The 14,422-nt window shown below is 54.6% G+C and overlaps 2 protein-coding genes across 3 annotated transcripts; both read right to left on the reverse strand.

Annotated features, from left to right (window-relative positions):
- Positions 1–699: 699 nt before the first annotated feature.
- On the reverse strand, positions 700–2,222 carry S100A3 (S100 calcium binding protein A3). Its single transcript, XM_074318790.2, has 2 exons — positions 1,660–2,222; positions 700–1,216 (listed from the first exon to the last, which is right to left on the reverse strand). Exons 1-2 carry the CDS (start codon positions 1,798–1,800, stop codon positions 1,052–1,054), a joined length of 306 nt encoding a protein of 101 aa, XP_074174891.1. The 5' UTR covers positions 1,801–2,222; the 3' UTR covers positions 700–1,051.
- Positions 2,223–9,790: 7,568 nt separating this feature from the next.
- Positions 9,791–12,870, reverse strand: S100A2 (S100 calcium binding protein A2). 2 transcript variants are annotated; one of them, XM_074318791.2, is made up of 3 exons: positions 12,507–12,870; positions 10,943–11,188; positions 9,791–10,044 (listed from the first exon to the last, which is right to left on the reverse strand). In XM_074318791.2, the coding sequence occupies exons 2-3, from the start codon at positions 11,081–11,083 to the stop codon at positions 9,892–9,894; spliced, it is 294 nt and encodes a 97-aa protein (XP_074174892.1). In that variant the 5' UTR covers positions 11,084–11,188; positions 12,507–12,870; the 3' UTR covers positions 9,791–9,891. The 2 variants fall into 2 exon arrangements, with proteins under 2 accessions (XP_074174892.1, XP_019568773.1); XM_019713214.3 differs by having other exon boundaries at positions 10,943–11,090; positions 12,507–12,865.
- Between the last annotated feature and the right edge of the window lie 1,552 nt (positions 12,871–14,422).

Raw genomic sequence — 14,422 nt, forward strand, 5'->3', positions numbered from 1 at the left:
GGAGGCACTGGGACCAAGCTCGTCAGTGATGAGACAGTGATGGAGTGGGAAGTGGGAGTCAGGTGTGGGCCTCAGAGATGGTGTGAAGGTACTAAGAGCAGGTGGGGAGGGGAAGATGTCAGGAACGGGAATTTAGAGTTGCAATGGGTGTCAGGAATGAAGAACAGGGTGGAAAGTTAGGGGTGAAATGGCCCAAAATGGGGGATTAACCCCTTGGGGTGGGGTATAAACTCAGGGATTGAGAGAAGGTCAGAAGTGGGGGTTAAGTTCCTCTGGTGGTTGTGGTTTCGGGGGATGGGGTCTGCCTCAAGGCCTCCTCAACCCGCTCCAAGGCCAGGCACCCTTCCCCGGTTATGGGACAACACCCTAATCAGACCTCAGGCGCCCTAATCCTATTAGTGCTGCTCTGGGCTCCCACAGCCCGGGGCAGGGAACAACCCCGCCCCAGACCCAGGGCCCCACCCTCCATTCAGGTCATCCTGTCATGAGGACTGAGTTCCATCCCCAGGGAACCTCAGGCTGCCCTCTGGCTCCCAAAGAGAGAGAGAGAGAGAGAGAGAGAGAGAGCCCAACATGGTCTGTGTGGATCCCACCCCCTCCTGCTGGACCCATGACGTCCTCCAGTGGAAAAGTCCAGAGCGGAGCGATGACCTCCACAGGACTGCCCCCCGGCTGGCCTGTAAGAAGAACCAAAGCACACCGAGTGACCCCAGTTCTTTATTAGGAGTTCAGCAGGCCTTTTCCCACCAGGGCCTCCTTCGTGCACATGCTCTGTGGGGCCTGGGCAGTCTCAAAGCGCCCCCGCCTCTCCCATCGCGTACCACAGCCGGGAGGCCACGGTGGCCGCTCTGCATGTCACTAGCTGTGATCCTGGGGACAGGTCCCTTCACAGGTCCCTGCCCCAGGCAACATGGGTTAGGATGTCAGGGGCAAACCTGGGAGATTCCAGATGAGGAGGGGTGCAGGGGAGAGGGCAGGGGGTGTGGGTGCCATGCCCAGGACCCCTCAGGGCATAGCTGGAGCAGGTCCCGGGCAGACCCTGAGGCAGAGGCTACTGGGGGCAGGGGGGGTCCGGGGAGCAGTCCTTGAAGTAGTCGTGGCAGTAGGTGCAGAGGCAGGCCAGTGAGCGCACGTATTCCACGAAGTCCACCTCGCAGTCCTTGTTGGCGTCCAGAACACTCATGAATTTACTGTAGTCACACTCCCGGAACTCCGTCTGTGTGGGGGGAGGGGGCCACGGGGGACAGGAGGCCTCGTACATGCTGCTTCCCTCCCCCTACTCCTGGGCCATCCCACCCATCCCAACCCACAGCCCTTCTGGGCCCAACCTGGCCGACCTGCTCTGATAACTCACTGTGCCGACCCCCTCTCCTCCCACATCCTCCTTCCCAGATTATTTGTGGAGCAACCCACTATGGCTGCTGAGGGCCTCCTGTGTGTGTTTCCTCACTGTACTCTCACTCCATCCTCCAACAGCCCTGCAAAGCGGCACGTGTGATGAGGAAACGATTCCTGCCCTGTCACTTTCCTGCCTGGTGTCCTCGCCCCACGGTCTGGCCTCCCCCACTTCCTGTTGTCCTCTGCTCAGAGCGTGTCCCAGGCCTCTCTGTGCAGAGTCCAAGCGGTATTCCCCAGAGGCTGGGCACCCCAGGGGCTCACCGGGGTCCAGGTGGGCAGCTCCTTCTGTACCAGCTCCTTGAGCTCCGCCTGGCACAGCTTGTGTTTGTCCCCACAGCGCCCTGCATATTCCCGGAAGGTACACACGATGGCAGCCACCGCCTGCTCCAGAGGCCTGGCCATTCTCACTGTCACAGAACAAGGATGTGGCCCCGGTCACTGCCCTGCACCTCTGCCCTCCATGTTCCGGGCCTGTCCCAGACCTGTCTTCATCTCCACCAGGCTTCCGCTCACACAAGCCCGCCTCCTCTGAGCAGCCCTCCCTGACCATGCCAGCACCTGCTAATCTGTTTCCGTACTGCGCCCCCATTGTGATTTTCCTGGACAGAGGTCTCATTTCCCCAACATCACTGCAAACCCCTCAGGGAGAGTGTCCGCCCCCGACCCCCCCACAGGGGATCCCTGATTCTCTCCACCTTTCTCATCCCCAACACCCAGGAAGGACTCAGTCTCACTCTGCACTACGCCATGACAAGCAGCTCCTGGCCCTGGAAGGCTCCTCCCCTTCAGGACCCCAGAGCTCCTTGTGTAGGAACTCATTCAACCCTTGCCGGCTCTCCCTGTCCTCAGGCCCTTGGAGGAGCCGGCATTATCAGGGAGGGTCAGGTCTGAGAGGAGCTCCCACCACCTCACCACCCCTCACCATCCCTCCTCCCCCTCCCCCAACTCAGGGACTCATCATCCAAAGGAAATGCCCCCTGCCTCTCACTAGGGGTGCAATCCTAGGTGAGCCATTTACCCCGACCTGGGTCTCAGGTGCGTTATCTGTAAAGTGGGGTCAATCCCACCTCATAGGCCTAGTCGGGGAGCAAGCTCAGGTATTTACCCATCTGTCATCTGCCCCACCTGAGCCCACCCTCCTGACCCCTGGGGGTCTTGAGACAGGAGGCTCTACATTAGGGAACCCTGTTCCGTTAGAGGGGAAGCCCTTTGTGGAATCGCCCACCCCACCCCACTCCACCGCGTTCCACTGGGCCCTTCCACCGTCTTCTGGGAAGAGCCTCCAGCCTGGTGAAACCCGAAGGCAGCCAGGAAGACAAGTGTTGTTTTCATGTGAGCCCAGTGACTCACTCGGTTTCCTCAGGGGACGGGAGTCTTGCAACAAGGCAGCCAGGGCCAAGCCTCTCCCTCTAATGAGTCCCCCTCCGCTGGGCCCTGTACAGCAAATGGCCAGCATGGTTGTGGCTATGGAAAGGGCGGAGGCGGGGAAGATGGGACCAAGCGCTCCCCGGGGTCTGACTCTTTGTGCCGGCCCAGGACTGGAGCACACTATCCAGGTTCCCAGGAGAGGAAAGGGCCCTGATCCCAGGGACTAAGCCTCAGGCGTGCTCAGCTGCCCCGCTGGGCTCCTGCCAGCCTGCCTGGCGCCACCACTGCTGCTTTTCCAGAAGCTAGGTGCTTAGAAACCCGAGGGAATCCGCTGTTCCCCATGCAGCCTGGCCTGTCTCAACCCATTGGAAGAAAGAAGGAAGGAGGCAAGGGGAGCAGGAGGGGGTTCACTGAGGGTAGCACCAGTGCTTTTAGCCCATTGGCCCTCCCCAGGGCCAGACCTCAGCCCTGCACGCCCCCTAACCCAAACTTCCCAACAGCCCCTCACCGTACAAGAGAACCTGTGACTTCCCTCACCCCATCAGTCCCAGCTTTGGTTATCCCTCTGCCCCATGCCCACACCTGGGACCAGGGGACCGACACTGAACTGCCCGACACCCAGTCCAGAGCAGGACCCAAGCAGTTGGCACTCACCACTGGCGGTTGGCGGTTCAGCTGTAGGAGACTAGAGATAGGGCAGCCCTATTTGTAGTCTCCCAGGGAAGGAAGAGGGCAATTATGGGGGGGCCCAAGTAGGTCAAGCTGAGGGTGCCCCCAGGGGCTTCCCTGCCTCCTTCTCTGGAAGTCCCTATTACAGGCCCGGCCGCCCACCTACCCATGCAAACATCAAAGGCCCAGTCTGGGCATCAGACTCTGCACCCCTTCATTCCCCCTCCGCCCTCCCCTAGAGCTGGGAACTGGGGACAGCCTCCTGCCTGTCCCCTTCTGTCGCTGGAGGAGACAGGCTGGGCTAGTCCATCAGATCCATTCCCTATCTCCTCACTCTGAACAGGCACCCCGGAATACAATGTGGGAACACACTCTAGCCTGGCACACATCTGTGCCCCCAGAGAACCCCTGTGCCAGGGGTTCTCTTCTTGGAGCATCTGGTTAAGCCCTTCATTTACAGGTGAGAAGACGGAGGCCATGGGACACCCCCTGCCTGATCCCCAGATGTGTGTTTGGTAGCTGTGGGCTGGCAACTGCTGGCTTCCCTGGGAAGGGCAGCCGCAGGCTGTGTTGGGGAAGAAAAAGTCTCCTTCTACCCTTCCAGGTTCTTTGGCTGGTCTAATACTCAAACTGACATAAGACACATTAACAGAGTAACACATTTAATTTCCTACGTGGGGGGTGCTCCATAAGAATACGGGGCCCACAGGCAGTCAGGTGATGGGGGCTTATGTGCTCTCCTGAACTACGGAGAAGGGGCTAGGGATCTGGGACTTCAAAACACAGGGAGATGGAAAAGCAAATATTGACGGGTCAGGGAGGGACTCAGAGAGGACTCTGTCTCCAATCGCAGCTGAGCCCCCCTTCAACACACCTACCCCACATTCTTTGTAGATCTCTCTGGGGATAGAGCTCTTCCTGGACCAGGCCCTTTACCTAAATTGTTTCAGACGGTTAAAGGGGAGGCAAAAGTGCTTTCTTAGGCTTTGGGGCCTCCATTGTCTTCAGCTCAAAATGATGCCCTGCCAGGGGTGGCACGTTCTGGGGACCCTTCCGAATGCCCACGATGACTTTGAGGCACAGGAGGAAGGTGTGTTTTGCTCCCAGGGGCACTTGAGTCTGTCTAGGCTGAGTTCTCTGGCTCCTCTCCACCCCCACCCCCTCCCACAGTGCTGTGCGTGGCTGTGGGCTGCAGACGCCTGCATGGGCTGCCTGGGGCTACAGCTCAGCACCACTGTTCCTTCTGATCCCATGGGTTTCCTCGGCTTTGAACTGAAGCAAGTAGCCCTTTAGGGTCCCAGCATGATGGGGAGTGTGCCCCTTGTTGCCCACCTCGAGTGAGCTCTGGGCTTTAGCTCTGTCTTCTTCACTCCACAAACCATCAAAGCCAAAGGTCACTTTGGCTCAGTTTGGCCAATGTCTTCCGGGCACTGTTAGCTCTGGTGCACGGCTCGCCTCCCGGAGTCTGCTTTACTGAGAGTGTGATCTTCCCATTCCTTCCTGCCTTGTCAGCATTCAATACTTTGGAAAATATATATATTTTTTTTTTTCAAATTCTATCCAGCGTTTTTTGTTGTTGTTTTTAGCTGGAGCAGGCACAGACCACCGTATTACCAAAAATGGAAATCCCTTCTGAAGAGGTTCCGGACAGGCCTCCCCAAGATGTGTCACTTGGGCTTGTGAATTATTTTGAGCTGAAAGCAACCAAGACCCGGTGGGCCCATGAGAAACATTTACTCCTTCCTTAAACAATTTAAATTAAGGGCCTTGTCCATAATGAGTTATCACCAGAAAGTTCTTCTACGACCCATCTCTATGGCCGTGTAAGCATCTAATTACCGAACACCTGCTCTTTTTATCGTCCCACCTATGACCCTCCCTACCTCTAAAGCCCCAAGGCACCTTACCTCATCCTTAGCGCAGAACATCATATGTGCCTCAATTTAACTTTCTGCCTCTGAACCTCTCGTGTATGTGGGATTCCCATACATACGTAGGTAATGAAATTTGGCTATTTTCTCTCGTTAATCTGTCTCATGTTGATTTAATAATTAGACCAGCTGGGAGAAGCTAGAAGGGTGGAACAAAGTTTTTTCCTCCCCTCACTTTATGTCACTTCTCCATTCCCTCCCTCAACCCTGAACCTGAGAGGCCCCTCCTCGTTTCACAGAAAGAGAACCCAGGACCCAGAAGAGTGTGGGAAGGGCAGGAGGCGGTGAGCTCCTCGTAGAGGCAGCCAGAGCAATAATAACACCTTGAGGTCACCCCAGGGCCCCAGTGCCCAAACCTTGCCTGTGCCACCTTCTCCTTGAAGACCCAGCCCCTCTGGGTGAGGAGAGCAAGCCACAGGGAGGGAAGGGCAGGCTGTGATTAGCCCTGTTTTATAGGCAAGGAATTACGGGGAGTAGGGCACAGAAGTGAGAGGCAGAGTGGACCCACAATTAACTCAGTTCTAGGTCAAGCATTTATTCTCGTCTGTGATGTCCCAGCTCTACCCCCAGCCACCTCCCGGAAGCAGTTCATTCCCCAACTATGGGCCTCATTTTCCTCACCTGTCAATCACCGAGAGTAATAATGGTAACCACTTCATAGCATTGCTGTGCAGCTTAAATGACTTAATACATACAAAGCTCATAAATAAGCATGGTAAGGGCCTCAGTGTAAACTGAGAGGTAGGTCACTTGCCCAAGGTCACATGACTCGTCAGTGGCAGGGCTAAGGGCCATTCGTTGTTTATAGAAATATTTAGAGACAACTGTCTACAGCATTGAGGGGACAGCCATAAACGAAACAAAGTCCCTGCTCTGTGGAAATGACAATCTAACGAAGCAAACAGACAATAACACATAAGTGTGTGATAGACTGTAAATAGACGGGTTGAAATGCCAGGGAGAAAAATAAAGCAGGGATGAGGGAAAGAAAATGGTGGTGGGCCCAGGGATCTTTATGTACGTGGTCAGGGCAGAGCCAGGCGAAGGGGGCAGGAGGGGGGAGGCAAAGAGGGAAGTCTGGGTACAGGCGCTTTGGGGGACTGTCATCGAAAGAACCCTTCCTCAGACCCTCACCCCTAGTGCCACCTCCCTCTTGCCACCTGACTTCGAGTGTGTCCTTTATCTTGTTTGGGCCTTAAATTTCTTGCCCACCTAAATGGGTTGGGAAGATTCCTACCCCAAGGCTCGGATGTCAACGTGCTCTGTATCCCTTGCTGTTACTGTGGACAATGTCAGGGCAGGGGTCTCTGAGTCACTCAACAGTCGCTCGCTGTCCCTTTAACAAAGGCAGCAGGAAGAAGTGAGGTGGACGAGAGAAGTACAATGACCTCAGCAGGTCATTTTGTCCAGCCTTCTGCCTCCACGCCGGCCAGGGGCAGAGCTGCAGCCCCCCTTCCCTTGCTTTCTGAGTTCTTCCTGCCCCAGCATCCACCCTGAGACCCCTCTGCAGTGGTTCCAAACGCACATCACACTAACCGCCCCTCTGAGGCCCCGACAGGGACCATCCTCCCCCCTCCACATCCCCCATCGTCCACACTGCCCACTCGATTCTCTGCCCTCAGGTAGACACTTGGGAACTTTTGGTTCCACTCTGCCCAGCCCCCAATAGACCAGCAAACAAGGACTCTGCCCCTTCTGTTTCCATAGGAAACACGTTGAATTGTCCGCGGTACCAAGCCCCACTGCCCTCTCCCATGCACAGACATTTCCTAGCAGGACCTACGGGGTAGGTGGACATGCTTTGGCATTTTTTGATGCTAGCAGGTGACCATGGCATTTGTTGTTACTGGCAGCCAGTGTTTGGTTTTTATTCCTCTTTTTTTAAATGATCCCATGAGAATTAAGACCTGGGAGTGTTCTATTTCCCACTACTTTAATACCTCCTTTGGGATTTTCTATACCTGCGTATGTCAAGCTGAGGACGCTCTGGACCTTCCCCTCCTGGTCCCGACCAGAGACCTGTGTATTCCACTGTCTGATAGGGGGTCTTGCCCAGTCGCTGGGCTTCATCGGGGCTTAATGTGAACTGAGCTTTTTACTTCCACAGAACACAAGCCACTACCCTCTGACCTTTCTTTCCCCTTTATTTTACTATGCTGTGGGCCACAGAAGACACACATGGGGATGACCCACTGATATGTTCATGGTTTGGTCCCGGGGTGCTACGGTAGCACCTCTTTCTGAGCAGAGAAATGATTTAAAATTGGACCCGGTTTCCTTTGACTCGCAGATGCTGTGGCTGAAGACATCAAAGATAGTAACCCTCCCTCCTCACCCCTGCCACAAGAAAACACCCCTTTATTTATCCAGGTCCTGTTCCTACAACCCTTCCCTAAGCTCACTGTACAGCGTTTGTTTGAGAAGCCCTGTCTGCACAGGTTTCCAGCAACTCCAAATGCTCTACTCCTTTCTTGAAGAAAGGATAAGAATACACTTGTGCTGTGCCCTGCCCTCCCTCACACCTCCTGCCTGTGTTTCTGTGGGTCCCTAAGCCCCAGAACCACGCCGATGAGATGCACACACTGTCTGTAAACCCCTGCGTAACTTGTCATGAGGCAGACCTCAGGGGGTTCTGTATAAAAGGCAAAATAAATGTTTCTATTAACAACAAAAAAAAGCGAGATGGAGCCCAATTCTCCTTGTCTAGAATCTGGGCCAGCTGGCCTTAACGACTTGCTTCACCCACAGAACGGGAATTCTGACATAAACCTGAAGAAGCCTTGCAGCTCTTATCTGGGCCTCTGGGGACGCTCACTTTGGGGACAGTCTCTCTCAGTACCATGTTCTGAGAGGCCCCAGCCACATCAAGAGGGCACGTGTAGGCACACCAGCTGACAGTGCTGGCTAAGCTCCCAGGTGACAACCACCATCAATTGCCAGGTATATTGAGTGAGTGACCTTGGCAGTTGAGTTGCCTAGAACTTGCAGATGACTCCAGCCCCAACGTCCATCTGCAACTACATCAACTGACCCCAGTTTACTCACAGGACCTTGAGAGACGATTAATCCACCAAATGTTGGGGTGGTCTGTTGTGTCGCAGAAGTTGACCAAACACCATCTCTGAGTCACTGAACTAAAGCTTGTGTACCCCAGACTCCTTCTTGCGTGAGGCGTTTAAATGCCAACCTATTTCAGTCACTGTAAGTCAGGTTTCCTGTAACATACAACTGTAAACATTCCTACCTGGTAAAGAATTTGGTAATTAGACGTGGGATTCATCAAAAAACAACAACAACAAAAAAAACCTAAACATGTGAAATCAGCCAAATGGAGGAAAGAATAAAATATGGGGACCTAACCTTTGCATATTGGAAAGTTGGTGACCTTGTTATGGGATGGCAACGCATCTGGTCAAACTATCATCTGATTATGCATAATATATGGCTGCCCAGAATACAACTTTAGGGGAAATGGTAGGAAAAATCAGAATGTCCTAGTAGCTTTCAGCTGAGACCAACAGGAGAGGAATACACTCTAACAAGAGCCAGCCAATCTGAAAGCAGACATAGAGAAGAAATCCAGACGTGCTGAAAACACAGGTGTCATGCAGGGTCTCTGGTCCCACTCCCTGCACAAGAACACAGGATATAGTGAGGCTAAAAAGGCACACCCACGGAGCATAGATAGGGGGTTCATACCACTATATTACACTGGTGGCTGGGTTGGAGACACAGGAAGCAGGAGCCACACGATCCACAATCCACCGTCCGCTTCTCTGCCAACCAACCCACCAACCAACACCCCCCTTGCCAACGCAGCCACGGCAGTTATATTAGTGGCTAATGGCTAATGGCTAACTGGTAACAGCTGATGGCCAACTAGTTACAGCAGATGGCCATCTAGTACCCGAGCCAGTATCTTTCCACGTGAGGCCGAGAGCCTGGAAACTGCTCTCCTTGCTCTGTCCCCACAACGGACACTGCCTTTGGCCGGCAATCTGACAAGAAGTCCTAATACGAAGCTTTGCCAGTGGATAAGACAAACTTATGTCTCTTGAGCAGATCCTAGAACGGCCAGCTCTTCAGTGTTGAATGTCAAGGTCTCTCCTTTGTGCTGAGATTAGATCTTTCCTTCTTTGTTGGAATTTTCTCGTCTGATGAAATGATAGTGATGGTAGGGGGCATTTGCCTTTTTAAATAGCTTTATTTGTCAAAAAAAAAAAAAATGTTACTATAGCAAACAATCTCAATTTCCAAATTTTTACCGGTATTTGAAATCCCAAAGTGTCGGACCTAAGGCACAGCTCTGGCTTTGGGGAGACTTCCAGAAGGAGAGTCCGGGCCCAGAAGGGGACTGGATCTAAGAAGCCGTCCGTGTCCAGCTGCCCAGCTGAGCCAACCAGGACATCACTGAGCAATTAAAATACCATCGACAAACAAAAACGTTTATTGAGTACAAAACTGAAAGGGAGAGAGAGTCCTCCTGGGCCCAAGGGACCAACGGCAGGGAGTGGAGAGCTCGGGATCAAGGTCGGTCGGGGGCGCCCTGGAAGAAGTCATTGCACATGACGGTGACGAGGGCCAGAAACACAGCGTATTCCTGGAAGTCCACCTGCTGGTCGCTGTTCTCATCCAGGTTGCCCATCAGCTTCTTCAGACCCTCCTCATCCACCTTCTCCTGAAAGCAAGGAAGAGTGGGGTCACCGCCAGGCCGCCCGCCACCCCATCTCCACCTCCACCTCCAACACTCACTCAATGCTCAGAGCCCAGCTCTCCCTCCACACTGGGCAGCCTGGGAGCTACTAAGACGCCGCCCCGTGAGTGAGGGCAGATGGACACTCATTGGTGAAAGCCTCCAGCTGTCCCTGGTGAGAGTGGGGAGCACACCAGGCACCCCCTAAGCACAGGCTCAGCTCTACTCCCCACAGGATTCCGGCGAGGTGGGCATCGTAACCCCCATTTTGCTGATGAGGAAAAAAGCTTTCTGGACCCACCACTCTCCATCACCAGCGAGGTGAATTCACAAAAGGCAAACTCTTGTTAATAGTATTCAAAATGAAACCAAGTTAGGAACGTTTAACCAAAAAAGAAAAAATTCCTTTATAGGAAAGAAGGATATGCCTTCTATGTTCCAACCCTGAGACCTGATTTTGGGGTTATCCTAGAGTCAGTATAGGGAAGATGAGGGGCAAATTGAGGATTGACTGCCTTTCCCTGCAAAAGTCTCAGGGTGCGTGTCTTAGCTGGGCTTTTCTCTCCCAACACACCTTAGTTTGGCATAGAAATATAAAAAGTGAGAGGGCGAGAGAGAGCTGTGTGATGTTGGGCCAATCACTTCCCCTCTCTGGGCTCTGGTTTGCTCAGCGCTCCAATAAGGGGATCGGACAGATGGATTCTGAGGGCGCTGGAAACACATCCATTCTCTGGAAAGCTACCGGGAACAGGCAGTAACGGGGCTCTCACAAGGGGCCGGCCCCACCCAGGCGTCTGCATGAGCACCCCAGAGGAGGGATGTAACCTGCACCCCACACTCACACACCAGGCCCCTCCCTCCCATCACACCGGGCCCCACTCACCCCCACGAAGCTGGGCAGTTCCTTGTGCAGAAGTTCCTTCATTTCCCCCTTACTCAGCTTGAACTTGTCACCCTCTTGGCCAGAGTACTTGTGGAAGGTGGAAACCATCGCAACCAACGCCTGCTCCAGAGGAGTGGACATCTTGGATCTGGGGCCAAAGGGGTGGCAGGTGATGGAGACGCCTCAGCCCGGCCTGCAGGATGCACTTCTGCCCTCGTGCCCCAGAATGCCTCTCCAAAGCCCTGTCTGAATGGGCAGGCAGGGGTCGCGTCTCCCTCACAATGTGGCTCCCTGGGCAGGGGCCACACCTCCGCCTCACACTCACACAGATGCTAAACCTTTCCCTGTGTTTGGAAGTCACCAAGGACAGGGCCTCATGTGTCCTCTGACCACACTTGGGGCACAGCCCTGAGGGCACGGCTCCCCCTTTGAGTGTCTGTGGGAAGGGAAATGACAGGGTGACCAGGGTTCCATTTGGCTCCTTCCCAAGCCAGTGGAGCCTGTGCCAGCACTGGGGCAACAGGCCTCTCCATGGGCTCTTTAGTGGCGGCTCCCTGGGCTTTGTAACCATGGCTATAGCCTAGAGGTATGAGGTTCCCAGAGTCCTTTCCCTCCTCACCCCTCCTCACACAGCTCCTAAGGCCAGAGGGTGTCACTCTCCCATCTAACTGGAAGCTCCTTCAGGCAGGGGTGTTTCCTCCTCTGACTAGCAGCTCTCAGGGGGAGAGGAATCTGTGTCCCCTCACAGTGGAGGCCCCTGAGCTGGGGGTGCTGTGTCTCTGAAGACAGGGTTTGGGTAGGGTGGGGGCAGTGGAACCCCCTCCCCACCAGGAAGGCTCCTGTTGGGTTTGGAATTGAAGAAATTAAATGTCCAGTGCCCTGGGATCAGAACCTGGAGACATAAGGACAGACCTCGAGCGTCACCTTTTCCAAGGCCCGACCTCTGAGAATGCCCAGACCAGCCCAGGAGGGTTATGCAGGTGCCAGGACGAGGCCAGAGTTGCTGGGGACAGGGGCAGGACAATCCCTGGGCCCACCCTGCCAGCCCTGCCTCCATGGGGAGGGAGCAGAGAGGAAGTGGGAGTGGGCCCACCGCTTGGGGCAGAGACCCAGCGGCCGGCACACTCAGAGCCCTGGCTGTGGGCCTTTAGAATCCAGGACTTTGCAAAAAACAAAAACCAACACCAAACAAACTCAGAATTCTCGTTAAAGCAACCCCACCAGCAACCCCCCCCATACACACACACACACACATACACACACACACCCTTCCTACTCCTAGGTCCAGACCCCCAAGAAGAACCTCTAGACTCAGACACCCACATTGAGACCCACAGAGGGGGCCTCAGAGTAACCCCTAAACTGAGACCTCACAGAGGAAGTGGGAAAAATCCTTCAAACTGACACTTCACAGAAGCTCCCCCCAAATGGGAGAGACCCAGAGAGCCCCAGGCTCTTCCACCAAGGAAGAGAAAACTATGGAAAGAAAAATCAGAACAAAGGGACACAGGCAGAGACCCATGAGGGTGCGCCCCACCCAGCCCCCCACAAGACAGGTACTCACCAGACCAGCAGGCAGGGAGACTCAGGGAGGAAGGGAACCGACCAGCTGCTCAGAATGGCGATTTATATGCCAGCACTAAGGGCCCTCAACTTGGCATTTTAAGGAGATCGAACCTGTCCTAACCTGAATTTACCAAGGCCTGGCCTCCTGCCACCTCCACCCACTCCCGCCGGGCCCCCTCCCTCCAGAGACTGTCAGCTCTGCCAACAGCCAGAGGACAGCTCTAGGCCCAAAGGCAGCCCCTGGGCCCACCCAGGCCACCAGGGGAGGGGGCTGTCATGGGGAAGGGGCAGCCTGGCCCCAGGGTGAGGGGAGGTAGCCGTTGTTTGTGGGGCCTGGAGACTCATGCCAGGCCTTGTTCTCATAACATGCCTGTGAGTCACGGCTGCAGGCACACAGGCGCACACGTGCGTGCATATGTGTGTGTGTGTGTGTGTGTGTGTGTGTGTGTGTGTGTGTGTGTAGCAGTCTGGGACTCCCTCAGAAAGCTGGGGGCCAGAGAAGGTTGGTGGGGGACATCAGGAAGAAGACAAGTTCATGCCGTGGGGGAAACAAAGTTACGTTTAATAGCTGCCACCAGAATACCTGTCAAGACGTAATGAGAAAGTGGATGTGCTTGAAAAGACCTCAAAAGACGCACTCTGGGTAGGAAAGGGTGTGGAAGGAGAGAGAGAAGCAGTGAGACATGGCCATGGCTTTGCTGACAGTTGCCATTGTGTGAGAAACAGTCTGTGTGGAGTGCAAGGAAACCTGGAGCTGAAAGGCAGAACAGAAAACTTGGGCCTGCTCTTCTCCAGCCTGGGAGATGGGTGACTGAGGAGGGGCTGCACAGCTTTCTACGCCAGGAGGCCAGGCGTGGGGCAGAGGGCCAAGTGGCCCTCCTTTTCTCTCCCCCCACAGGCCCTCCCTATACCCAGAGACAGGTGAACACTGCCCATTCAGGACCCAGGGAAGAGGGTCTCAGGGCAAAGCAGGCTTCAAGCTGCCCCCTCTCAGGCCCCCCTGCCTGTTGCTCTTGGTCTATCCCCACGCCATCTGGGCACCGCCCTTCCTGTGGGCTCAGCTCTCCTCCCCCTCCCAGATGTCCAACAGCCTCTTCCCCTCCCCCAGCTTCCTCGAGTCCTAGGTGACTCACTGGTGGTGCAGGCCCAGATGCCCAGGCAGTGACTCAGCGGCACCGCCCTCCTCCCCCAGGGCCAGGGCATCCGGGAAACCCCAATCCAGCCTAGGAGGAGCGTTCTGGCATGGAGACCCTTCACGGGCCCACCCTGGGGTGCTCTGGATTTCAACACCCCAGAGAAGCTCAGATTGAGAACTGACTAGGCTCAGATATGAAGCCAGGCTGGTCTCTTCCTGTAGGTCACCATGGGACTTGGGGGCCAGTAGAGTGCCCATGAAGTCAGGTCTTGGGGCCCCAATGTCCTCTTCTACACCTTCACACACCACCCAGGGTCCCTCCTCCCCAAGTCACTTGAACCCCTCATGCCACTGCCCTTCCCCCATCAAAACCTATTTCACATAGAACTTGGAATAAAAATGCTTCACCCTGAGTGTAAGGACCAACGGGGTGGAAGGAACGAGTGAAGAAAACAAGATGAAGTCCTTACAGCTAAGCTGATTTAAAATGGAGTCTGTATAGTCAGCTGACAAAACTGGTTCGGACCAAAGAGGCTGAAGCATGAGTCATAGATTTTATTTTACTTTAACCAGCCTGAGGACTTAAGTTGTGCATCAGTGCCTAGAAATACAGAAACTCCCACAGATAACCCTCTGAAGGACTGAGGAAAGAATGTCCACGTGTCCAGACAGCCTGACATCCATTATCCAGACCATCGGACATCTGGATGTCACCATCACAGACCAATCCAGAGGCTAAGAAGGCAGGACTGATTTTTCTCAAAAATGTACTTTTTCCT

Source organism: Rhinolophus sinicus, chromosome 7 (assembly GCF_057876585.1).
Source record: "Rhinolophus sinicus isolate RSI-liver-muscle chromosome 7, RSI-T2T, whole genome shotgun sequence".
In the NCBI taxonomy this organism is placed as follows: Eukaryota; Metazoa; Chordata; class Mammalia; order Chiroptera; family Rhinolophidae; genus Rhinolophus; species Rhinolophus sinicus.

Excerpts from the sequence above, each read along its gene's own strand:
- S100A3 (XM_074318790.2), bottom strand. The coding sequence starts at position 1,800 with ATGGCCAGGCCTCTGGAGCAGGCGGTGGCTGCCATCGTGTGTACCTTC. Across the intron at positions 1,217-1,659 it reads AGCTGCCCACCTGGACCCCG|ACGGAGTTCCGGGAGTGTGA; the intron begins GTGAGCCCCTGG and ends CCCCCCACACAG.
- S100A2 (XM_074318791.2), bottom strand. The coding sequence starts at position 11,083 with ATGTCCACTCCTCTGGAGCAGGCGTTGGTTGCGATGGTTTCCACCTTC. Across the intron at positions 10,045-10,942 it reads AACTGCCCAGCTTCGTGGGG|GAGAAGGTGGATGAGGAGGG; the intron begins GTGAGTGGGGCC and ends CCTTGCTTTCAG.